This window comes from Callospermophilus lateralis, chromosome 10, assembly GCF_048772815.1.
Source record: "Callospermophilus lateralis isolate mCalLat2 chromosome 10, mCalLat2.hap1, whole genome shotgun sequence".
NCBI lineage: Eukaryota > Metazoa > Chordata > Mammalia > Rodentia > Sciuridae > Callospermophilus > Callospermophilus lateralis.
Genome location: NC_135314.1, coordinates 4935994 through 4962796, shown reverse-complemented (window position 1 = coordinate 4962796; position 26803 = coordinate 4935994). Strand labels below are relative to the sequence as shown.

Below are 26803 nucleotides of genomic sequence, written 5' to 3'. Positions count from 1 at the left end.
TTGTGATGTTGGGATGTGAAATGCAAAAACACAAGACTGGCCATCCAGAATCGTCCCAAGTGCTTTTTTTTTTTTTTTTTTTAAGAGAGAGAGAGAGAGAGAGAGAGAGTGTGTGTGTGTGTGTGTGTGTGTGTGAGAGAGAGAGAGAGAGAGAGAGAGAGAGAGAGAGAAACTTTTTTTGTAGATGGACACAATGCAATGCCTTTATTTTTATGTGGTGCTGAGAATCGAACCTGGGTCCTGGCCGTGCTAGGCAAGCGCTCTACTCTGAGCCACAATCCCAGCCCCCAAGTGCTTTTTAATAGTTTAACCTCGTGGCTTCCACTCATTAGTCTTATTAGAATTTCTGATCATATATTCTTTAAGTCAAAGACAAATACAGCCCTTCCTTCCTTCCTTATTATAACCTAACAGGTTACAACCTATTTAGAACCCAACAATTATAAAATGACGAAGGAAGTGGCTGCCTTGGACGTCTTGCATTAGGACCGGTTCATCTGGGTTCGAGACGAAGCTCTCCTAAGACGCCATTTAAAAGATCACCAGCCTTCTGACTGTAGCTGGCCTTGGTCCCAATCCTTAGACCAAGTTCAATTCAGGACCTGTCAGGGCCCATGAGCTGTAGAGGGACAGACTTTCCTCTGGGCTCTGAATAGGGAAACATCTCCTATGTTGAGTAACAGCCCAAACATCTTCCCAGCATGCGGGGGCATCAGGCCTGAGTGCCACTCAGCCACTCAGGTGGCTGGGTCATGCTGGGGGACAGGTGGCCAGCATCTTTTGAGGTCAGGCCCAGGAGAGCCATCTGCTTAGGCTGGGAGTCTCTGCTCTTGGGAGACCCGGGGCCCATGAGGCAGGCCAATCCACTGGCTTGGGTGAGAGGACTATTCAGTAACTGGATGGAGAGAGCTGTCGAGCACATTCCAAATGGTACAAACAAGCGAGAAAGGATGCCATTAGAGGGCGATGCATATTTCATATACGTGAAAATCTAAGATGCAAATTTAGTCTCCTCAAGCTTTCCAAGGAGTCCAGAGTTTTTCAAAAGAAAAAACTCCACCTCTTGATGTGAACCTTTTGACATAAAAGCCAACCACAGCAAGGGGCTCATTAATTTAGCACTCATGCTCCCCCACTCCCACTCCTGAGGGTCCAGCAAACCAACGAGCCACATTCTCCACACTCCTGGGGCTCACCGGGTCTAGTCCACTGGAAGAAGTTGAGCAGAAGCAGTCCTGCTCTATGAGGAGGACCAATGCGACCAGACAGCTGAGTCCCATTCAGCCAAGCCGGTGCCAGCGGGTCTGCCTGTGCCCAGGGCTGTGCATCACCGGCCCCTGCACTGAGAAAAGCCGGGCTGTTCCGACAGCACAGTGCAATCGGCTCACGACCCCAGCCCACAGCACACTCGAACCTTTGGCACTGAGAAGAGAATCAGGGGCAACTTAGAGACTTTCACTGCTGCTTTCTGTGTCCACCTGCCTTTAACAGCCTTGGAAGTTTCCGGTTTTAGCTCTGAGAACTAGATGCTCTTTGACAGACATTTCTATCAGGGTAGCCTCCCGCCAAAGCTTTCAAGGCCACAGTCATAGCTGGACTTTTCCGCAGCAAAACGCAAGAGGATGCACGGGTGGTGGTGGAGCGTCACAGGCATATGAAATACGCATCGCCCTCTAAGCTCCAGTTCAAGTGACTCAGCACCTCACCTGCAGCTTCAGGCACCTGAGTAAGGCTGCAGAGTGCCTTTCACTGCACAGTGCATGGTGTTCACAGTGGGTGCTGCTCACAGTGGGTGGCTGCGCTCACAGACAGAGGCACCCTCCTCACTCCCCGGCTGCCACCCGTGAATTACTTGAGGGTCTTTGCTTGGTATTGAGCCATGGAAATTTAGGTTTCTCCTTGGGAAATATCCATAGCTCCCCTGCATACATTAGACTGCCCAAGGCACATGACCTCTATCTCCACTTTACCAGGAACCCCTCTCACAGCTCCGGAGTTGGGTATAACCCATTGGGAACTGGACAGCCCACCTCCTACCTTATTTGGCAAAGAACATTCCGTGGAAAACCTCTGAAGGTCCCCGACATAAATAATGCAAGCGTGAGCTCCATTTTGATCTTTTGAGTGTGGAAGCTCCATCCCTAAGATCGGCTGTCCCATCCGGCCCCCGCTCTCTAAAAATGTTTCCTGTGTTCTGTGGGTTTTTTCGCCACTCAGCCTTTCTTAGCTTTCATTCCATAGCCAGCCCATTCCACCAAGAGGAACCCCCTTTCCCACCACCTGCGCAGGACGTGGGCAGCACCTGGCCTCACTGACTGGCCATGTCATGCCGCCTGCTGCAAGCACAGCTCTTTGGCTGGGGGTGAGAAAAGCTGGCCCTGGGGGCCGCTGCCTCAGTGTGTGTTAATGCCATGGACGGGGTCCACCCAACAAGGCAAAGCCATTTCCATCACCGATGCAGGTCATCTTATGAAAGAGCCAAGACCAGAAGGAAAACACCCAGGTGTATTGCAATAGGTTTGCAGAGGTGAGTAGAGGTGCAATTGGGTTGAACAGAGGAAAGGGGCGAGGAAAGAGGGAAGGGAAAAAATCACACACACACACACACACACACACACACACACGAGAAATCCAGAACAGCAGTGGCAAGTGCAGCTTCATGGAAGTTTTGGCCTGATAACACTCTCTATATAAAGTGGAATTTGGCCTGAGAAAGGACTGCCAAGAGCACCTTCAGGGCCTGGCTTGTTCCCAAGGTGTTTCACCCCAGGCAAGTGCCGTGACTTGAATATCCACGGGCAGGGTTCCCCAGAGCTCGGGCACCAAGTCAATGCTGCTTCCTCACGGAGAAGGTCAGCTCTGAAAGCCTGGCCCACTGTGGTCCAGCTTGCTTTCTCTCCCAGCGACAGACAGCACACACTGTGCCAACCAGCGCCATCAGCACCTGGCCACACTCAGGGTGCCGCTGCCTGGGGACACAGCTGCTCCGCAGTTCATTTCAATTCTGGGGAAATGGAAGGGCCTTCTTATGGACATGGCCAGCGAGGGGCACAGCCAGGGCCCCTCCTCTCTGCCAGCTCAGTGGACTGACTATCTATCACACTGTGCTTTGCCACTTAGGAACAGCAATTAGAAAAAGTCTCTGCTGGGGTGAAATCAGAGTCCAGTCAGTGAGCACTTTCTGCCAGTTTCACTATTTATACGGAGAAATCCAAGGACCTTGATCAGACTCAAAGAATGAAACCCAGCAACTCCATTCTCTGCAGATAGAGGCAGAATCTGCAGGGAAAGAAGGCCACTGTGGACCCACGCAGAAAGCTGGGCCTCCTCAAGGTGCCACGTTGGTGATGGGTCGCTGCTGCCATGGCGGTCCCCTAAGGTCATGTTGCTGGTGACATCACAGAGGTCTTGGTTTGGGTAAGTGCACTCTATCATGTTCGCACAGGGACAAAGTCACCTACAGACACCTTTGTCAGGCTTGATCCTGATCATTAAGCAACATGCACTGTGCTGAGTTTTAAGAAAAGGGCTATAATCTAATTTTGAAAATTAAAAGTGTCATAAAATGTTAGTGTCGTGGTATCACAACACCTGAGAGTGCAAGGCCACTCAGCGGAGAGTGCCAGGAACACACATGATTCCGTTTACCTTCCAGGTGACCCTGATGCTCTGAGATGATATGGGCTCCAGGTGAACTTCCTGAGGTGGACCGTCAGGAGCTGTAAGGACCAAAAACCAAGGAGGTTAGAAACGGGTGCCAGGGCAGGGGGGAGCCACACCACACGCCAGGCCAGGGGACGCTCCAGGCCAGGGGACGCGCCAGGTCAGGGGATGCGCCAGGCCAGGGGACCCCGCCAGGCCAGGGGACGCACCACGCCTGGCAGAGAGGAAGCAGGCTTTCGGCTCTGGTGGGCAAGTCGATTTTGCCGGGTCACTGTGCACGATGCTTGCTTATGTCTATTTGCTGTTTGGAAGAATGAATCTCGGGAACCTGTCATCGTGCTCCCCTCCAGCGTGCCTGTGACCCCAGGTCTGAGCAAGTTACGGGCTCTGATAGGCAGCCATAAGAGAAGCTGTGTGTTATACACTGACTCTCTGGTGCGGGGGGGGGGGGGGGGGGGGTGCGGGGGGGGGGTGGGGCTTCGCTTTCCCTGGGAAGCCCCCTTCAGCAATGAGCGTTTGGGCTTCCTCAACAAACTTGGGGAAGAAACAAATGGCCATCCTGCCTTGGGTCTCTTTGCTTCAGATCTCCACACTTTCCAATGAAGACCTCTAGGGAGCCAGGAGCCCTGACCATAGATGGAAGGAGCAACGTTGAGGAGGAAAACGGAGGTACAGCCCCCACCCACCTATGCCTCTGGGCTGCGCAAGCGGAGAGTCAGGGGGGACAATGTCACCTTCATTCCCGTTAGAGTACATGAGCGCGTCACAGAACGCACCATGCTGTAGGGTCAGTGTGGAGCAATGAGACCTGCCGGCCAAGAGTCACGGTCTGACCACAGCAGTCAGGCGCACACATGCATCTCCTTCCCAGGGTAGAAGCAATGACCTCAGGAGAGGCCAAGGGGATGCCTTTGACAAGTGTTTCTGGATTGCCAGTTTAGAGGTCACTGCTGAATCCTAAACAGGCATTTCTGTGAATGTGGAGAAACCGTGTGCAGAAGGCAGGGCTGTGTGGGAGACGGGTGGCCAGGACAGAGAGAGTGGGTCATGAAGGACAGCGTAAAGGTAAAGACTTGTAGATAAGGAGGGCAGGATCCAGGGGAGACGGTTTCCTTTCCATAAAGGAAGTTCTGAGCGGCACCATGAGCCAGTCGCTAAGTACATGGCTTTGGAATCTATCTTCCTCCTGGGTTAAAATTCTGTCTCCATCATTATTAGCTGTGTCACGTTTTGTAGGTGAGAAAAACTTCTCTGTGACTCTGTTTCCTTTATTTGACATGCAGTCCAGATGTAATTTTTGAAATGTTTTCAATCTGAAATTGGTTGAATGAGGCTGTTTTGAGAACAGTGCACTTGGTAAATAGAATTATAATGATATGATTATCATTTTAATTAGGGAAAGGAAAGGGGAAGGGGAGCGACCAGATGGGAGGCGTTAGCTAGAAGAATTGGTTGAAGGAAGCAGGTTTAAGCCTGTCTCTTTTTCCAACAAAACACATTTCTCCCTGAGTATCCCTGGGGGATGGGTTCCAGGTCCCCTCAGATACCACAGTCCAAGGACGCTCCAGCCTTTACATGAAATGACAGAATATTTACAGCCTTTACAGAATATTTGCAGGTGACCTGTGCCCATCCTCCTGCATACACTGCCATCTCTGGATGCCTTAGAACACCTAGCCAGGTGGAGGCTGTGTGAGTAGTTGCTCCTCTGTGTTGTTTAGAGAACAATGAGAAAAGAAACCTCTGCGTGCTCAGTTCAGAGGTAGTTCTTTGTAGTGTCTTCAGCCTGAAGATGGGTGGATCCGTGGATGCAAAGCCTGGCAGTTCTGAGGACGCACTGTAACTAATGGACAAAGCAGGACACGAGAATGGGGCGGGAAGGAAAGACTTGGGCTTGGGGACCACAGCAAAAGTTCGGAGAATTCCTATGGCCAGAGGAAAGGGTGTGCACTGGGTCTTGGAGCCAAGACCTGTGAGGAGGGGGATTTGGAAAGGAGGTGGCTTGGCTGACCACAAGCCTTATGAGACTGGCCACAGGGGGCAGAGGCATTGACCCTGGAAGGCAGAAATGGAAGCTCAGATGGCCACTGTGTGGGAACAATGGGCCTGGCTCCCGCCTCGTCCGGCAGGGAAACTGCAGGGCAATGATTCCACAGGTCAGGGCTGGGGACAGGGAGAGAAGGATCACAAGTGTGCCTCGGGGAGGGAGCCAGGGCTCTAGGAAAGGTGAGTCCCTGCAGCTCGGACACATGCCTTTGAAGGGAGGCAGGACCGCACAGAGTCTATTGGGTCAAGAACTGCAGAGAGAGAGAAGGAGGGAGTTTGACTCCTGGGCTGCTTTTCCCCGGCAGCCCTCTTCCCAGTCTTGCTAATGCCATTCCCTGGAATCACAAGATGCAGTGTGTTGGAATTGGAGGCAATGTCAGGGACACTGTCTCATTCTGGGTCTGTCCGGTTGGGACCTCAGGGATGGGCATCTCCTCAGGAGGGTGTTGCACAATAGTCTCAGCCTTTGCTTTCTTGTTGAAATATATTCATAATTAAAACAAAAATGTCCCCTGTCCTCTGTTTTCTCCACCATTGTTCTTATGGAATTCAACTTTTTAAAGGGGGCCTCAGAACACATCCCAAGTTTTCTGCTTCCTGGACGGAAACTTGACTTCCTCTCCACAGTCCCCCATGTACCCCAAGTCCCTCCCGTGTCTGGAGTCTGGGCAGAACCAATGCACCCCTGACTCTGGGCAGGTCTGAGCCTTTGCCTGGAGCTTTCTCTCCTTACATCTGAGTTTGCTGCCCATGCCCAGAAGCCCCAGGGCAGCTCATCCCCACCTGGCTTTAGGGACCAGCACTGGAGCGCCACACATTCCACTGCAGGTCGGTGCAATCTCCCAGGACACTCAAGGCTACCTGACCTCGAGGTCCAGCTGGGAGCAAGTCCTTGTTCTGAGAGGCGAGACAGGCTGCAGGTGCTAAAGCCCTGAATGTGCATCCCTCCCCCTGCAGGTACAGGGGAGGCTGGATTCCCGAGGGTCCTGCAGCCTCGAGGATTTATGGGTCCCCCAAGTGAAAAGGCTCTGCTAGCACTGAGGTTAGTTTTCAGAACAGCACCCAGAGCAAGGCTGACCAATGAGAGGACCATCGTCAGAGCTTGGCACCCACTTGCCACACGAGGCCCAGCCCTCCACGCGGGAATCCCAATATCAGGCCTGATGTAAACCTGTGGGATGGATTTCTTTTCACACTGATGAATCTATGGACTTCGAGAAGCATGTGGTTCCTCCGTAAAATCCTGAAGAAATTATTCTGAGGGTTGATGGGTTGATAGTGATGCTGGTTACTTCAATTAGTTGTCCTCAACTGAAGTTAACAGGAAGCCAGTGGGTTGGGAATTGGAGGCAATGTTAGGAGCACTGTCTCATCCTGTGTGTCCCACTGTGACCTCAGGTACGGGCGCCTCAGGAAGGTACGGCACAATAGTCTCAGCCTTTGAAAAACATTAAGTGCATGATGTGATCACACTTAGGGGCAAGTCACCCTCCAGTCCAGTCTGGTGTCTCACTGCAGTAGGGGGGACAGCCCCATCGCCAGGAGAGATCTGACCATCATTACCATCAGAGCACCTTCATCTCCCACCGACCAGTATTGCTGTGGCTTCTTAGTAATTCATTTATCGATCTCCCAATTCTCTGAAGTGAACACATTTGGATCTCTCTTAAAATATAAAGTGATAGACATAATCCAAAAAAACTTAAAAATCTATTTCAAGCTGTGCCCAATGTAATCAGGAACATTTTTGTTTGTTTGTTTGTTTACAAAAAGGACTAAACTTTCTACAGGTTTCTAAAATACCATAAAAAACATTTTTAATTACAGAAAAAAATTAGTTTTCTTTCCGAATTTGAGTGCTTTCCTTACAGAGCCTGACCTGTCCTCTTCATAGGATCTCAGGCCACTGCAGATGATTTCTATAAAATTACAGCCCGAGGCACACTGAATTCTAAAAAATGCTAAAGCTGTTGGGAGTCAGGTATAAGGCATTCTGCTTACTGAACTAAATTTTAACACTGTGTTGACATCTGGCATTTAAGAATTTGTTTGCGTGCTCGTGAACTGAAGCTGGAGTCATACAGAAAGGAGGAGGGGTTTGTTTTTGTGTTTTAGCCAGAAGACCAGCGTTATCCTGGAGGTCCAGAGATGAAGCCTGACAACTAACGTGATTTTCCAAAATAAGTAATCTCTGCATTTCTATGGAAGTCAAATCGGGCCAATCTATAAAGCCGTCATGAGCAAAGACTATTCACCATTTCTAATATTTTTTTGCAAGGTGTGAAGCAAGGCAACTTTGGCTGATTCTATTTGACACTACAGTGAGGACGGAAGCCCCACTTGTCAAGCCCACGGGTCTGGTCTGCGTCTGTTCCTCTAGATGTGGCGGCTCCCTGCTGCTTGCAGCCCTGTCAGCCTCCTGTGGCCCCCAAGGTCCCTTGTCCCTCTCAAAGGACACTGAGCTCAAGCAGGGGCACTGCATTCTGCTCTCAAAATCTCCCCTCCCCTCTGCTCCAGCCCCCTGCCTGCCGCTGGAGACCTGGGGCCTGTGGCTCTGAACAGGGCTGAACCGCCCCAGAGGGAATCAGGCCCAAACATCTACCTCCAGTTTCCTTATTGGGGTGTTGATTGAGGGCCTACTACGTGCCAGGTCCTAATCAAGGCAAAGACTGGCCCACTACTGTGGGTTAAAAGAAAGGAGCCCGCTGCGCAATTTCACAAGCAGATGTTCATCTTTGACCTCGGTTGGGTGGGTGAGGGGCATGTTCTGTTTTGGGCAAACAGGGCCAAGACAGTGCTTGGTAGAAATTGAAACAAAACAAAGCAGCTGACACCCATATAGGGAAAGTCTGACTTCATTAAACCAGTATTCATGGATAAACAAGTCACTCAGTTAAGCTACTTAGCACCTATTATATACACTGTTCCAGGTGCCCGTGACACAGTGGCTAAGAAAGCAGGCACCTATTCCTGTCTTGAGAGGGGGCCAAAATAAAAAAAAAAAAAAGAAAAGAAATGAAAAGAAAAGAAAAGAGCACAAACACAGTAAGCCATGCTATGGCTTAGATCTGAGGTGTCCCCCAAAAGCTCACGTGTGAGACCATGCAAGAAGGTTAGGAGGAGGAATGATGGGGTTGTGACAGTCTTAACCCAATCAGTGAATCAACCCCTGCCCCCCATGGGATTAGCTGGGTGGTAACAGGAGGCAGATGAGGTGTGGCTGCAGGAGCTGGGCTTTGGGGTATATATTTTGAGTCTGCAGAGTGGAGACTCTCTCTGCTTTCTGATCATCATGATGGTACCGGTGCCAGATCCACCAGACGCCCCAGGATTCTGTGCTGTGGGCTTTCTGAAGTCCCCGATTCCATCCCCTGATGGTCTGTGAGAATGAGGTGGCATCTCAGGGAACCACAGCAAGTTTGAACCTCCATGTTCTCTGCACAGATCCATAATGATGAAGGCACAGATGCATGATGAAGGCATCAGCCACCCGCACTGGGTCACAGATACTAAGGGACGTGTGGCCTCCAGGGCAAGGCTGCTAATGGGGAAGTTGGTCTCTGGCGAGGGTCAGCTGTGGATGGGACATGCTGATCTGTGTCATGGAGACTTGAGATGTCGGACGCACTTCTGGCCCATTAAGTGCTGGTCTCATTAACTCTGACAGTGTCTCCATTTACTCTCTGATGCCTCCTTTTGGGGGGGGCTAAGGGCTGTTAGAGGAGTCAAGAAGAGTGTGCTAAATTGTGTGGTCTTTGCTGCTTTCCGAGGTGAGAGTATGAGAGTGCTTAAGTGCATGATAATGCATTTGTACTCTTTCACATAAAAATATACCCAGTATCTCGACATGAGGACAATGTTGCTTTCCAGCATTAGGAAGGGACACTTTGTAAATGGCCGTGACTCCTTCTCCACAAAGCTTCCTGAGGGCTGCTGCACAAACCCAAAACTCAGTTGCTATGGTGGCAGGAACTAACTGCAAACTTTGCTCTGTAAAGGGTCAGATGGCCTAGGCTTCTGTGGGCCACCTGGGCCACACGCCCTCCTGCGAGCATTTTCTTCTTTGTGAGATGAAAAACTAGCCTTAGCTTTTGGTTGGTAAGTGACATCTGACCCACAGGCTGTGGTCTGCTGGCTCCTGAATGAAAGGAGGGTGGGAGGCCCTGCAACTGGGGATCACCCAAGGGGACCACTGGACACTCAGCCCCAGCTGGCCGCTGCCAGGAGCTCAAGAGCAAGAGGTTTGGGTCTAAAATATGCACGTTTAAAAAGTTCATACCTAAGTAAAAAGATCTGCCAGGATCCCCAGGAACAGAGAGCGTTCACCGCAGAAGCAGATTGTTGGAGGCTCCGTCTGGTGTAAGGCTCACAGAGTCCAGAGGACCCTTACCCTAGGGCCAGATCTGTGGCAGACCCAGGGATGCTCTGCTCTATCTAGGAGGCTGTGGGCCACAGAGTCTGACCTGGGATGCAGGCTAGAGGCTCAGACGCTGGCGGTGGGCAGCTGGAGCCCTGGTGAGTGGGTCCTACTCCTCCTGCCTCTTCCTCCCTGGGCCTTCCAGCCCAACGCTTTGGTCTTTCTTTATTTTTTTTCTTCATGAATCCTCTGTCTTAGTCCTTTCAGGCTGCTAGAAAAAATACCCTTAGCTGTATAGCTTATGGAAACCAGATCTATTTTTTATAGAAATTTGGAGTCTGGGAAGCCAGTGTCAAGGTGCTGTCAGACTGGATGTGTGGAGGAGGCACCGATGGCCCTTTCCTGGCACCCTCCGCTGGGCCTGTTTTATAGGTGTTCATTCCCTTCCTGAGGGCCCCACCCATGGCCCTGGGCTCATTAAGACCCCACCTCTTGACACTATTATACTAGGAACTACACAGAAGGGGACTCCCACATCCAGATCACGCAATTTCCCAATCCTCAGGGTGGAACTGATCCACCATATATTCTCCCTCATGCCCCTCATTGCTGGCCCTTCCCCAGGGCATCAGAATTCCTCCTGCACACACTGAGCAGTCCCCCATGACGGACGCGCACAGGGCAGGAGCATGAGTGACAAACAGGCCTGATGCTGAGCGGGGCAGAGGGTCACAGCACAGCTCCAGATGTGGCGATCCAGGGAAAGTGAAGAGATGCCTTGAAATGAGAAGACCCCCTCAGTGCCTGGGAGAAGGCACTCTCCAGCAGGGAGACTGGAGAGGGGACTGCAGAGGGTCCAGCCCATTCCACCTGCTTCTCAAGGGTAAGCACAGAGATGGAGAGCCGGAGTTCAAGAGCCAGTCAGATAGAGGGAGATGCACAAATCCAGAGGCTCGAGGGCACGGAAGGGCAGGCCATGGCTGCAGCACAGGGAGTCGCAGAGCTCCCAGGTGGGGCGCAGGGGACACAGAGATTAACTCCTCCCAGATGCATCTCCCCAGCAGGTGGGTGGGGGGAAGTGACCTCAGGTGAAAGAGACTTGGACACGACATCACTGCAACAGTGCGTATGTCTATGCCTTCCAGAAGCTTCTATCCAAGATTCTCACTGCTAAAAACAGGGGTCTGTTTTGGAGGAAGTGGAGCCATGAGGGTGGAAAAGTTCTCTCACCATATGTTCTGGTTTAGCTATGGGGTGAGACACTGCCAGAGAGTTTAGAGGTGAAGAGACTGGGTTTTGAGAGCTTAGCCTCGTCAGTGCACTAATCTACCGATGGGTTGATAACTGGGTGGGCACTATGGCGGGTGGGGTGTGGCTGGAGGAAGTAGGTTGCTGGGGTGTGCCTTGGGGTTTATATTGTGCTCTCTCTCTCTGCTTCCTGATGGCCATGCCCTGAGCTGCCCCCCTCCACCACGCTCTTCCACCACGGTCGGCTTCGCCTCATGCTCAGAACAATGGAGTCAATCCTGTACCTGGACTGAGACCTCTGAACTGTGACCCCCAAATACGCGTTTCTTCCTCTAAAATTGTTCTTGTCAGGTCTTTTGGTCACAATACTGCAGTCCTCTAGAAGGTGTGCCTTTCGGGCGTTGCTGGGAGGTGGAGTCTGTGTCTACAGCCCCTGCAGCCAGAGGAACTACAGCCAGTTCTGATGAGGATCTTTGGTCAGGCACTTGCACTCTGGCTTCTGTGAGTCACGTGGAAAATAGAATTTTGATTCGAGGCATGCAGAGCCTGCACCAGGACAAGACTAGGTCTGTTTTGCAGCATGGCTTCGCTGGAGTCTGTTTCCACCCCTGCCTTTTCCCCGAGCTCTTCTCGATATTAGAGGGAGGCCACGTGGGGCTGCCACTGCCAGCATCCAGGTCAAGTCCAAGAGGCCAGCCCGGGAGCCAAAGAGGTGATTTCTGCATGGTCTGCAGAGATGCCAGGCAGCTGCCCTGCAGACCCGCGCCAGAGGCTGTTCACCTGGTCTTCTGGCTGCGAGAGATGCTGCCATGGCAACTGGCAGCTGCAGAGGAGGTCGCTGGGCAACAGCAGCGCTCCCAGCGCTCACAATGGCAATCAGGGGAGCAGCTGCACAAGGCTCCACTGGAGAAATGTAGTTACCCTGGGAAGGGTGTGGGACGGCCTGGGAGCAGAACAGGGGAGGGGAGGGAAGGAGGAGGCTGAGCCTGGGGTCCAAGGCTGCATCTTGGGCTGAAGGATGGGGGAGCTCATTCTCCCTAAATAGCCAGCATAACAAAATTGCAGGAAATCAGTGGGTTGTTTAGATAAATATTTAAATAAGGTTTGATTTTTGCAGGAGCATATTAAAACTCTTTTCCCACTTATTTCTGAGAAACACAAAGGCTTTCCAAGCTTAGAATTTTTCTCCAACAATCAAATATGTGTGTGCAGGAGGAGACAGCATCTCTATTTATTTTGCAGATGAGAAATGACGTGACATCCAAGTGTCTGACATAGATCACGCTCAGACACTCCAGCACAACATCAAGGCATTCCGCCGCCCACGCTTAGAAGCAATTTTCAAGAATGGCCACCTTCCAGCATTAGGAAATTGGCACACCCCTGTAATTCGGGGAGAATTGTACATTTGAATTTATTTCCTTGAGGCAATATTGGTTACACAGACGAAAGTGTGGAGTGTTGCATTTGATTTTATCCATCCATCCTACTTTGTTTGAATGTAACCTAAGAAAATAATCACGGAAAAGGCAAAAGAAATACCACAGGATGTTCATCACAGTGGTGTTTATACTAACAGAAAATTGAAAACAACTGACCTGTCTACAATTCAGGATTAAATAGATGGTGGGAAACATTATGAAGCGTAGAAAAGTACTCCATATATATAAATGTATATACACGTGTGTGTGTAAAAGCTCCAAATCTATCCAGAACACTGTTAAGCAGGGTGAAAGGACGGGAGGTGGGGGAAGGAGGTTGGAAGTTGAGGCAAACCTCCAGGAGTCTCTTTGTCACCTAGGAAGGATGATGGTCTCATTCTTGGTGATGGAGAAGCAGGGCTGAGACCCGGCTTCCAGCTTCCCCACAGCAGGGAGCTGCTGACTAGCTGTGCGGGGGCAGGAGCTGCAGACATGGGTTTAGGGACCAGACGCTCATTTCCCTCCAAGGGACCAGAAGGCCTTGTTTCCCCAGGGCAGTGGCTTCTCCCCTCCTGCGAGGTGTGTCCAGAGCACCCACTGACCATGGCCTCATTGCTCCGGCCTCTGTGAACCAGTCAGTTCCACCCCCGGGAGCCAGAGTAAACCAAGGCTTATGGGCTGTGTGTTGGCTTGCAGGTGCCTATGTGCACGTGCAGTTGTGGGTGAGTGTGTGTGCACATGTTCCAGAGTCATGGACCAGGTCGCGAATAGGATTTAGAAGTTCTCCCGGACACAGCCCCAAGTTAGCTCTAGGTGGTAAGATGGTGGAAGCTGTTTTTCCTTCTTCAAAGTGCTCATCTCTATCTTTGAAATGTTCAACATTAAATAGGCAATACTTTATAATGGAAAAAAGCAATAACATTTATTCCTCCCTAGGAACACACTCTCATTGCTTCCCAGTTAAAGGTCTTTCTTTCCTCTTGCACTTGGACTTCAGTGGGTCTTAGGCAAGAAAGGCACTTGGATTCCATGCCTTTAGACATGGCAACTGTAAAAGGGCAGGACTCTTTGAGTCCCACCTGATAGCCTCCTGTCTTCTTTTAAGTCTTGGATAAAAGGAACGTGAACTAGTCCTATCTGAAAAGCGGTACCTTCAGAGTTGGAGGGGAGCCCTGTCTGCATTTTTATAGAGCATGAACTAAGGGAAGAAGGCATCAGAGAATTCCACCTGGCACGGGCCAAGGTCTGAGTCTGTGTTAACCAATAAGCCCCCAAGAGTGAGCCCCTGGGCTCCTGAGAGCGAGCTACTTGGCGGTCCCACATACCTGCCTCGTCCGCTGTGATGGTGAGCTCGTTGCTGGGCTCGCTCTTGCCAATCCGGTTCTTGGCGTACATGCGGATGCTGTAGGTGGAGGAAGGGTGGATATCAATGATGGTGGCCGAGTTCAGCTGAGGGGAAACATCTTTGGTTCTCTGAGCAGAATCCCAGGAGTCTTTTGGGTTTTGTTTTTTCAAAAAAGAAGAGATAGAGATGTGAGTTTTTTTCCTCTGCCTTTGAAAGTTCACAAGTAGGAATTCTTTTTTTTAAAAAAAAAAATAAAGAAGGAAAGAAAAAATATTACACCCAAAGTGAAATCTAATGCAATGCTCCCAGTTTTCTGGAAGAGCTGTCCATCAGAAGAGTGTGCATTTATCCTTCACACAGTGAGAGACAAAGGACTGCGGGTGAGCTGAGTTCAGGGGCCTTGGAGGAAGTAGAACAGGCAAATTCAGGAGACCCAGGAAGAGAGACGTAGCTGGAGCCCATGGGGTGGGAGTGGCCACTCATGAGCACTTATATTGAGATACCTCTTCCCCTGCCCCCCAAACACCCCTGGTTCTAAAAGGTACCTGAAAGCCAGCTAAACCTACAGTCCTATCTGATCCTTCTTCCCCAGAGTGTGGTAAGACCGACTTACTCTCACATGAGCACTGGCTCTGTGCCAGCCTGCACATGGTGATTTTAGGGCTTCCATGAAGGAGGAGAATGTCTGTAAATGGCTCTTACACAGAAAGTTTGGGTGGGTAGTTATGAGCTGGTGTTGGTTGTGGAAGAACAAGAGAGTCTTTGAGACCATGGATAGTGATGGAGTGTACAGATTCCTGTCCTTCTCGTTGTCTTCTCCTGTGAGGCTCAACTCACTTGAGAGTGTCTACTGGGGGGTGCTATGTTTCCTGCAGGATTCTAAGGTCCACGAGAGTGGAGACCACGCTTGCCATATTCACTGCTGTGTTCCCAGTGCCCAAAGTGCCAGGCACATGGTGAATACACGATGAATGCATGTTTAATAGGTAAGTGCATCAGCGGTACAGTGACCTTTATGTCTCGGAGGTCATGCCACTCATTCGTCACACCTATGACGAGCATGGAAGTTTGGGAGGTTGCTCTCTCCCAAGATAGATAAAATCACAAGAGGTTTGTAGACTTGGAGAAAAAAGTCCACAGCTTCAAGACTGCCTCTGAGGGCTCTCACTTCTTAGGGCACAGAGCATAACAGAATGGACCCTGCAGGTAGAAGAAGGGGCACCCTTTGGATCAAAAAGACGGCGGAGGAAGAACATGACATGGAAAGAGAAGCCCTGGTAAAAGGAAAAAATCAAACCATGGAAAAAGAATGTGACTAGATAGAGAATGAACGAGGGAGAGGCCATTCAACCAAACGGGAGACACAGAGATGAGCCCGTCCCACAAAGAGAAAGCGCGGCCTTCAGGACACGATGTTCAGGATGCCGGGGACCTGCTGACCAGCTCTCGGAGGGAGCACATGCTGGTGGTTGAGGGCTGTGCCCACACAGCGTGAACGTTCCTAGAACTGACCGGGCAGTGAGGACAGAGTCTGGGAGTTGGAAGAGGCACAGGGATACCCCTCCACCACCATGCCACGGGGGAGTAGGGCACAAGAGCAGGGCTCCATGTCTGGCCAGTCGCTGGAGCCCTGCATCCACCCTGAGGGGGCCGTTAGCCCGGCCCACACCTGCTGAGTGTCCCCATCCAGCCCTCTCCCGGTGGCTTGGAAACCCTCCTCTATGCTGCATTCAGTGGTCTCGGCCTCTAACACTCCAGGCCCCCCTCCACTGGGCCAGGGGACCTGGGGATGCCCCGCAGTCCTGCTCCTTGCCCTCCACCTTCCCAAGCATGACCCCATCTGGGGTGCACCCCCAGGCTGTCTGGGGTCTCCTGCACACCTCCATGTCTGTGACCGAGTCCTGAGGAGCTTGCTTTGTCTATGCTACATCCTTCCTGGCTCTGTCCTGTTTCAATGTGGCCTCTTCCCTCAGCACCCTGCTGGGCAGCCATCCTGAGACTTCGGTGGCCCCAAGTCTGTGGGCACAGTGAAAACCTCAAGGTTTTTTTTGTTTTTTTTGGGCAACTGTATGTTAAACCTACTGAATCCTAATGTCTGGGGCAAGGTGCCCAGAAGCCTGTGCCTGAAGAAACCTCACTGTCCAGCTCATTCTGATGGACAGACAGTTGGACAGATGGTTTGTTCTCACTTTAACCACATCCTGCCAAAGTAGGGATGTTTACTTGTGGTGCCAAGGTCAAGGAACTTAAGCTCTCTTACACACCTGTGAGAAGGGGCTGGGGCTGGACCTCAGCTGTGTTACCCCAAACTCAATTGTCTTTCCTGTAGCACACGACCTCCACATGTTCTCCAGAAACACATGACCAGCCTGGATGTCAACACTTCTAGACGCCCACTCGAAGTCCTAGAAGACCTCTGAAAAGCCCCTGGTTGGCTGAGGAGGAGGAGCAGTTCAGGCAGGTAGTTCATTACATGGAAAGGAGTCACTGCCACCCTCAAGGATTTGCAGGAAGTGAGACTGGGAGGGAGGCACAGGGGCAGGCTTGTGCCCTGGTTCAGGAAGGGAAGGCCAGAAGAGCATTCAGTGAAGAAAGGGCAGGTGCCAGGGGCCATCACATGCCCTGGAGAGGCTGGCAGTAGGAGAGGAGGGGAGGTTCAGAGTCCACTGCTAGCCCTGAAATTCTAGATGCCGCCCATGAGGGAGGATGCGGAGCACACACGGGAGCCACTGTGGCTGAGCTCAGCTTGGAGTCCAAGGATGGCAGGTCATCAAGGACCAAAGTCAGAGAGTGGACTGGTCTAAAGAAATGTTATTAGAAGCCTGAGGCTAGAACGAGTGGGGTGGTGGAATCTTCTGGAGACAAAGAAGTATCCCAAAGGTTTGAAAATTGAGTTAGCTTGAAGGAGGACCAAGCCCATTCTGTTGGTTAACAGGAGGGAGGCACAGGGAAAGCCACTTCACTGTCCTCTCCTCCTTTCGGGGTGACAGTCCGCAGGAAGGAATGGGGGCAGGAAGCTGAGAGGGGAGGGCTGGCAGAGCACCCATCCCAGAGCGAAAGCTCTGTTCCTGGCCTGGGTGGCTACCCTCCAGGAGGCTGGAGCTGACCATGGTGCTGACGCCCCCAGAGACCTGGCAGGTTCTGGGGAAGGGAGTGAGGTGCCAGAGGACAGATGTGGGATAGGCCAGTCTGTGTCTCAAAGGAGGAAGGGAAGGGTGTGCCCACAGAAAACAGCAAGCTGATGAGCTGGGGGCCACAGGACCAGAGGCCCACAGGGACCATTAAAGGCCATGGACTGCACTGTCCATGTGGAAGAGGAGTGGCAATCCCTGGGAGCCAAGCAATGTGACAAAGAGACATGGGATTGCAGGTAAGAGGAAGCCAGCAGATGTTCTGAATGAGGGAGGCCCCAGCTCCACGGGGCTGTGCCCTCAGGTGACAGATGGGGGATTGGCGCTGGCCTGCCCGAATGGATGGTCAGGAGATGGTCACAGGAGACACAGGGGAAGAGACTTGGGATACTTAGCATTTACTGGCAAACACAAAACCAAGGAGACTCAGCTGTCCTCAAGTCCCAGGAGGGTGTCACTTGGCCAAAGGGCTCAGGGTGGGAAAAGGCCCCTGGATTCAGGAAGGCCAGCATTGGTGCAGCACAGGTGAGAACTTGCAAGAGCCGCAGCTGGCCATGGTGGCACTGTGCTTTCAGGGCAGTGAGCACCCGTTCCCAGACTGTCCCACCTCAGCTGATGACACTCTGCTGAGAATGTGAAGTGCTTTAATATTGGCAGCCGTGGCCTCTGTGGCAAAACAATGAAAAGCAGAAGAAAGAATTTTGGGGCGATGATCGCACCATTGCCCAACACGGGTGGAGAGTCAGCTGCTCAGCTCAGGGTTCCTCCGAGTCTAGCAGGTGTGCAGGTGCTACAGCCCAGCAGGGACAGAGAGCAGGGCTTGCCAGATGACCTTCCCACCGGAGGGCTCTTGAGGGTCATAAAGGGACAACTGTTCACTGGGGGCAGATTTTAAGTAAAGAGTCACGAGCCCACCAGGTATCCTAGCGGGTACAGGATGCTAGGAGCAGAGAAGCAAAGTAGGTGTTCAGGGAGGACTTCTGGAAGAAGTGACCTTTAAGCTGGAGCTTAAAGGATCTGTCTTCTGTGTACTTAGATTCTGGTTCTAATTTGTATATACCAAAAACTTACTGAGAAAGCAACTAACCCATAAAGATGCCAACAACACAGCTCCTATGGCCCTAAGTGCAGTTGCTGGGACAGCAGCACAGCCCTTCCTCCTGGGCATTCAGAACCAAAAAAAAAAAAGCAGATTCTGGAGGGCTGTAGGGTAGTCACTGGCCATGGGCTGGGCCCATCTGTCCCAGGGGCTTTTCCCCAAAGACACTCCTGGCACCTACTACAACCCTCAGGCTGCCTCGCTCCAGGGCTGCATAAATATCTTACCCACATCACTGGCCTGTCTCCTGTGGAGTGTGGAGAATGCGACCTGACTGCACCTGGCTTTCTAGACAAGGAGCCTCCCCAGGTTGTGTGCAGCCCAGTCCAGGTCTACGTCTAAAGATGCTCCAGCTGGATAAGGTGATTCCCAGAGCTCAGTTGCAGGCCAATTAAATGTGACAAGTATCTCCTGCATGATTTTGGCATGCCAGACATTGTGCCAGGCATCAGGGATCCAGGGCATGAAGATCAGAGTCCTTGACTTTGGAAAACTTGCAGGAGCAGAGTTGGCAGTGGTGGTAGTAGGGCACTGATTTCTTACACAGTGGACAAGTCACTGAACAGAGACTGGAGTTGAGAGGCAGAATAGAAATGTGCAAGTATTTCATGCATGTTTGAGCCATAAGAAAAGCTCCAGCTTATTAGACATTGACCACGTTCCAGACAATGAGTAAATTGATTTAAATGTATTCCCTTCTTAAAGAGTGTTCACCAGTATCCATTTGGTGCTCCCTCATGGCAGGTACCCAACAAATGGGCTGTGGGGAGTAGGCCTAGCAGGGAGCCCCCAGGAGCGTCCAGTCTGGTGGAAGTGACGCACACTAATGACACATTAATCAATGTACACAGAGGGACATAGATGGTGCTATTCAGTGGCACCTTCCAGGAATAAAAGGGAGATGAAGCCCTGTGAGCATGAGAAGGGTGGCTGGGACTCTGTGGTCCCACAGGGTGGGGCTTCAGCCAGAGGCAGCCTGTGGCCGCCCAGTGGCTGTGGCTGTCTCCCATTTTGCAGAGAAGGATAACAGAAGGGTTGGCGAAGTGCCCAGAGCAGCGCTCTCATGGGCAGGATGCCAATTCCCCCTGCAGAGGCTCCAGAGTTCACCAGTATCCAGAGACCGAGCCTCCCTGAGGGCAGCAGAGGCCTGACCTGCTCCTCAGTGGGAGGCTGCCTGTGAGCCCCAGCCAGAGCTGGCAGCCCCACACTCAGCAGAGGGAGGGCAGGGCCGTCCCTGCTCTCTGAGGTCTCTTAGGCAGCTTCTCTCCTGCACCCCTCCTGCCCTCTGCCTCCCACTGAAGCTCCTTCAACTCTAGGCCTGCATCTCAGCACCCACACTGTGGTTCCACCCGGGCCATTTCTTTAGAACAGAGGCCAGGTCATCCAGTCTGCACTGCCCTGGAGAAGCCCACCCGTCCTGGACCTGAAAGACCCTCTGTTTGGGTCAGCTCTGTCTTGGAGGGCTCAACCAGCTCGCTGTGCCTCCTGAGCCTGGGGTACCATTCTGCCATTTTCCCCAGGGACAGTGCTGCTGGGAGTCTCCGAGGGTCTGCCTGGGGCTTTGGGTACACCTCACTGTCCTCTGAGTGCAACCTGGGGCCAGAAAGCTGAGCCACCCCCTTTTCTTGCCAGCATTCTCAGACACTATTTCTTACACCTTGATTTGATACCCCTTCTTCCTCTCCAAAGTCTGCTCTTTCAAAGTCCTCACCAGCCATCCCTCATGGCTCTGGCATCCCACCGACCCCATGTCCCTGGCTCTGTCCCTGGCATGCTCTTCCAGCAAAATTCCTCCCCCTGCACCTGCCTTTTCCACAATCTGTGAGCTTGATTTGTTCCTACAGCTCGTAGCAGAGGAGACCAAATTGGTCATGACAGGGTAATCTGAAGCAACGTGCGGTGCCCAGAAAGCGAGAAGGCAGGCTGCTTTGGTGGGCTCTCAGAATCCTGTTAACCCTTCCCGTGGTTGGGGCTCTCCTTCCTCATATCCTTTTGTGAGACACAGTAGAAATTCTAACCAGGGGCCAGAGGGGTGGTAATACAGCCTTGGCTGGATGGACCATAATGTTCACAGTGGCCTTTGGTGTTGTCCCTGGAAGACCATCAGGGGCCCATCTGTGATGGTGCTGGCAGCTGGGTCAGTTTTATGTGTAAGCTCTGGGCCAAGTGTTCTGGGGGCAGCAGTGAGTGTCCCTGCCTGTCCCTGCAGCATTGCCAGGAGGCTGCTGCAGAGCAAGTGCCCCATGTTGGCAGGAGTGGCTCTGCTCTCTCCGCACACACCCCACCGGGTGGCTCACCTGCAGACACCCCGCCCAGCCGGCTCAGCACTGGGAGCTGGGACACAGGCTCATGCTCTGGGGCACTCACCAGCTGGGGAGTGGGAGGTCAGGTAGGATGGGTCACAGCAGGGGCCTGGCTGCCCTTGACCCCCGAGGGACAGGAATGCCTGAGAGGCAGTGGGGAGCCAGACTGAGGTCCTGCTGGCCCACTAAGAACAGGGCAGGCCTGGGCCTGACACAGGAGGAGACCGGGACACACAAGGGAAAAGTGATCCACTGAGGAAAGCACCCTCTGAGCTTCTGAGAGGGGAAGAGGTATGTTCTTAAGGGTAAAATGAATAAAAAAGGAGAACCATCAAAAGTTTTCTTGAAGCAGGAATACAGCTGGAGGAAGTAAGGGACTTACCTGATTTATTTTTGCATTCGATATCGTAGCCCGTGATGGGGCTGTTTCCATCAAACCCCATGGTCCACCTGAGCGTAATTGTGCGTGCCTTGACATCTTTGATCTCAATTTCGGGAGGGTCTGGGGGCTCTGTGTCATCAACAGAAAGACCAGGAGTTAGTGCAAACCAGACACAGGCATAATTGCTCATAGGAAAGCAGAGTCAGCTTTAGACAACGATGGACGCTTCTTATTCAGCAGCATTTGCTGTTTCCTAATCACATTTAGGGAGGAGCAGCTCTCTTTTCCAAGTCTCTGGTTTTAATGACCATGATTCTAGTTTGGATCTCTAACTCAAAACCCAGATGTTAAACTTCCCTTCCGTCCTGAGAGTCCAGTACCTGGACTTCTGTGATCGACTCGTCCTCTGCCTTATCTTCTGCAAAGGGGCTGCACCCTGACATAACCACAGGCTCTGCAAAAATGCTGCTTCAGGGCCTCTACATGTGTATTCCCGATGCTCTGAGAGTTGGGAAGTGTCAGCTAGCAGGCGGGGGCCACACGGATGCCTGAGGCCGGCATACTCTTCCTGTCCTGAAGCGGCTGTTTTCTCCTTCCTACCTTGCACTGTGAGCTGAATTATTCCACGGTCCTCCCCATAAGAATTGATCGCGTGGCAGGAGAAGAAGCCAGAATCTTCTCTCACAGTTGGCAAAATCTGTGAGTAAAGCAGAAAGAAATACATCTGATTCAGTAGTGCAGAGCCAGAGAAAGAGAAATGGCTTTGGGCTGGAAGGCTGTCCACTCTCTCACCCCCTGCCATCCCCACACACGTGCACACCCAAACATAGACAAGCTTGTGTGTGAGTGTACGCATGCACGCGCACACACACACACAAACACACACACACACACACACACAGATGCGCAGACCCTCTAAGGCAAATTATTTCAGTGCAATTGCTAATGTGCACCGGGTAGATTTGATGCACATCATCCATGTCAACGGCTGGCTCATTAAATTGAACGTGTAATTTATGTGGGATGTTATGGCCAGGTTGATATGTATTCCACATACATATCTCTTTATTTTCTTCATGGTATGACTTTTGAACATTCAAAATGGCCAGGCCTAAAGAAACATCTAAAAATATAGTCGGCCCTCTGTATCTGTGGGTTTCTGTGTCCACAGATTCAATCATGGATTGGAAATATTCAGAAAAAAAAATGCAACTGTACAGGACATATACCTACTTTTTCTTTATTTACCATCAGCATTTACATTGTAATAGGTGTTATAAGATAATCTAGAAGTAATTTAAAGCATATAGGGGATGTGCATAGGTTATGTGAAAATACCATGCCATTTTATTTAAGGGACCTGGGCAATTGCCAATTTTGGTATCCTTGGGGCCCCTGCACAGCCCCTGACTTCTGCTTCAGGTGGACTTCAGGACTGCACCCTTGTGAGAGAACCCACATCAGTGTTTCAAACCCAGAACTTTATTATTTTTCCCATATGTGCTATAGCACCATTACCTGCAGTCCCCTAATTAAAAAATTGCTCAGTTTACTGCCAATAGTGCTAAAAAGTATAAAGGAATATAACCCTTATTTCTAGAGTTGGTTATTTATATTGATATGAGCGTTTCCATTGGATCTTTTCAAAGAAGCAAAATATCTTTATCCTAACATTTTTTGTCCAAAGCCCGTCCAACTTTTCTTTGAATAGGAAGATTAAAACATGCACACAGCATAGCCTCTGTCTTTCTACCAAAATTAACAGCCATTTAAAAACCTTGCTTTTCACTTTTCTAAAATCCCAGCTGGATTCCCATGTTCATAATAACATTACTCTTGATGGTGCTCACGACAGGGCAGTACTTTTGAAGGCTACTCGGGAATCTCTGCTGAATGAATGGGGAGAGGAACAGAGCCTCACAAATCAATTCCCATGGGTTATCTGCCCTGCGTCACGGGTGGGAAAGGACAGGCACAGGCTCCAACGTCGTGCTTTACCTGCAGAGTGGAAATCACCTCCTCGCCCACCTCCTTGGTGGACACAAGGTAGCGGGCCATCTCGGGGTTGATAATCCTGTCCTCCTTCTCCCAGCGCACGATGATGGGCTTCTCGCCGTGGGCCGTGCAGCTCATCTCCTTCTTCTGCCCCTGAGTGGCCAGCGTGGTGTTTGGGTAGGACGTTATCATGGCGGGAACTGAAACACCAAGAGGGACGCCAGCGTTCAGCAAAGCGGTGCTCGACTTTCCCCCCACGGCACTCAGCTAATCAGGGCTGAAGAGGTTTCCTTTGAAATAAAATGTAGTCAAGAAACCGTTGAGCAGCAGTCCTGAACCACAGGCCAGGGGAGGGGCCGGCCCCCCGTGGAGGCTGTGTGTGGTTTCCCCTCCATGGGGTGCTGCTCTCTTCCACGTCTGCCTGCTGAAAGCAGACGTGGTTGGGGATGTGGCCAGGGACGTGGCCGGGGACGTGGCCTACGTTCCAAGGACACTCAGGAAATGATCTCCCTGCTGATCAGTCTGGGAAAGAGACTTAACGTGCTCCTCTTTCTGTAATCATCTGCCTTTCCTCACTGTCCACTGTGGAAGGAAACCTTCGCTATTAGTTATCAGGTGGACCCCTGATGGCTGCCAACCACCCTGTGATCACATTTCACCAGCCTCATCTCGTGGTGGTTACAAGCTTTGCGACTCTCTTCCAGGCACCTGAGGACCTCAAGTCTGCCCTTCCTCCCATAATGTGTAGCACAGAATCTCATCCCTGATTAAGGAGATATGAAACCTTTATTTGTGAAACTTCTCAAGTTTCCTTTTCTCTATCCAAAATTAATCCACAGACTTCCATTCTTGGCAATGGATGACATGAGATTCCACCCTGTGTCACAAACTACCTATGAATCCAGGACAGCGAATGAAGACAATACCTTCCTAAACTACTCTCAGCATACAAGAAAGGATGAGGGAAGCCCGAGCCACAAACCAAAAGAGGGATGCTGGGAAACTAAAGGCCGCAAGTCGCTGGTGCTTTGCTTATCTGAGAGGACGAATTTAAAAGGTAGGCTTCCAAATCAGGCTCCTCACGCTATCTTGAGAGAAAGTGCATAAACAAAAATTAAAATAAGAATGCAAACCAAATGGCAAAGTCAGGTGAAAAGTGCCTGGGTTTGTGTTACAGATGTAAAAAAACAACAACAACAACAAAAAAACAAATTCCTTGAGGATTTGTAACTGACCTGACTCTATGTTCATAGCTTTGGAGCCAAATTCATGCCAAAGAATTAACATGGAGGGGAACCTGGTCTGGCAGTATGTCTGAGGGACTGAGCAAGGCAAACACAGACACTCCGGAAGGATGTGCCCTCCCTCCAGCCCCACTGAGGTTCTCCCGGATAAAGCTCTGATCAACATGAGCTCACAAACCCAACTATAAAGTGCATGAGATAATAACCTGCCATGATGGAGAGTCAGCCCAGTAAGGACTTCAGATGATAGGATTATTAGATTCAGAATCAAAAACAAATATGCATACATTTTTTCTTTTTGGTACTGGATTGAATCCAACAGTACTTAACCACTGAGCTGCATCCCCAGACCTTTTTATTTTATTTTTTAAATTTTGAGACAGGTTCTTACTAAGTGGTTTATGGCCTCATTAATTATCTTTGAACTTGCCATCCTCCTACCTTAGCCTCCTGAGTCACTAGGATTTGAGGCATGTGCCAATACACTTGGCTATTCATAAAATTTTAAAAGTTATTTTTAAAATGGGGGAAAGAACAAGATGTTTCAAAAGAGACAAGGAAATTTTGAAAAAATAATCCAAATAAATCTATATCTTTACCTGATTTTTACTTCACTTCCTCAAAAAGAGGGAGAAAGGCCCCCCCTTGTTTCTAAGGTCAAGTTCACATTTGCACCCCCCTAAAACTCATGCCCTTCTGGAACTCTGGAGTATGACTTTGTGTGGAAATGGTGTCTTTGCAGATATAATTAACGTAGTGTGTGCTGATGCTAACTCATGATATCTGCAATGATCCTCTTTCCCTGTGAGGTCACAGTCTGAAGCTTCAAAGGGACATGAATTCCAGGGGAGACACTACTCAACACAAATACACGTACATCAGCTAACACCTATGTACGTACATACATCTATGCTCTTACAACCTGGAAACAAGTGTACAGCATTGTATGGTCACACCACATTTAGATCATTTACATGCTCACCAAATGTTTCCTCCATTTACCATCATCTCCCTCTTCTTCTCCAAGGCCTAGGCGATCACTAGTCTGCATTTTGTCTTTTATTTCCATTTCAAGACATTTCCTATCAATGGGGCCATACAATAGCTATTCTTTTGTATGGAACTTTCTGGATATTATTTCACTCAGCCTAACACTTTCAAAGTTCATCCACACTACAGTTTGTATCAGTACTTTGTTCCTTTTTATTGCCTAATAATATTCCATTCCATGGATATGCTGCATTTGGTTTACCACTGGTGCACATTTGGGTTGTTTCCACTTTTGGGCTATTATGAGTAGAGTGATTCTGCTATAAACATTTGCAGGTAAGTTGTATAGATGCTGCTTCCATTTTTCCCTGGTAAATTCTTAGGTGCAGATCTACTGCATCATACAGCAATTTAACATTTTGAGGAACCACTGCACTTTCACCAAGTAGCACTGCCGTCTTGCATTCTCCAGATAAGGAGGTAGAACAGGAAGTGAGAGGAGCAATTTAGATTTGGAGTTTATGGTGAGGGAATAGGAAAGTCCCTCTCCACCCATGTGATGAGGAACTCAAAGAACACACTGGGTGCACCTGCAGGCAGGTGAGCTGCCATCTTTCTTTCCTGCTGGATGTGAGCTGGCTGTAGAAACCCCAGCTCAGCCCAGCACTGTTGCCACAGAGAGAGGTGGTTCCTTTCTAAGGATACCCTCTGTTTGAGCTCAAATCCACTAATCAAGTTTTTTTTTTTTTTCTCTCATTTGGGCTAAGGGCTGAGTCATGATAACTAGAGACCCCCAAGCCACCAAAGAGACCTAGCTTGCAAAACTGTTAATAAATAAGTTGGTGGCCCAGGAAGAAGAAAACGATTTACTTCTCATTTTTCCTGTCTGGCTGGTGAACATGAATCAGAACCTGGGAAGACCACGTATATTTTAGCTTCAAAAGGTGAACCCTATCCCTCCCTGATTCCTGGTAAAGACCCTGGTTTCTGAAACACCCTTGTACTTCGTAGAAAACATAGAAACTCTGGTCACAAAGCTGTGTCCTGGAAGTCAGTCCACACTCAGTGCCTCACATCTCCTGGGCAACTCAGGGCTATGGGCTGGACCTCCCACTGTGGAACATCTGGGAAAAGAAAGGAAATCTCTGAAATGGGTAGGCAGGAAATAAACACAGATTTCCTGTGAGGACATAGTACGTGTGATCACTTCCCAAGTCCAAGTTCTGTTAACACTTGTGCTTCTCTGGACTCCAGCTAGAGCAAGTCAATCCCAAGCCAGGGGTTCCTAGCCTCCTGAGCTGCGAGGCAGGAACCATGCTTTGTGCCGGCTGGAGGCCGTTTCCTAGGCCTTTACACAACACTCTGGGAGAATCCGTTTCCAAAACCCGCAGCAGTGCTGGGAGGACTTGCTTCACAAGTATTTGTGCAAAAGCATTGTTGCATTTTACACAGAAGAAGTACCTTGATGCTGGGAGCCATCAGCCAAGTAGGTATGACAAATTCCTTGCCAGCTTACTCCCATGCTGTCTAGTGGAAGGACTTCTGAAAGGTGACCTTGCTCAAGGACCAGGGCAGGATC

At 50.5% G+C, this 26803-nt stretch overlaps 1 protein-coding gene across 1 annotated transcript in view; it reads right to left on the bottom strand.

Moving 5' to 3' along the window:
• The window catches only part of Dscam (DS cell adhesion molecule), a 678135-nt gene that overhangs the window by 103849 nt on the left and 547483 nt on the right, over nt 1-26803 (bottom strand). The window contains exons 14-18 of the mRNA XM_077110439.1: nt 22994-23190; nt 21596-21692; nt 20996-21124; nt 14061-14228; nt 3649-3719 (exon numbers count right to left, since the gene is read on the bottom strand). Of these exons, the coding sequence (XP_076966554.1) occupies nt 3649-3719; nt 14061-14228; nt 20996-21124; nt 21596-21692; nt 22994-23190 (662 nt within the window). The remainder of the gene's footprint in view (nt 1-3648; nt 3720-14060; nt 14229-20995; nt 21125-21595; nt 21693-22993; nt 23191-26803) is intronic.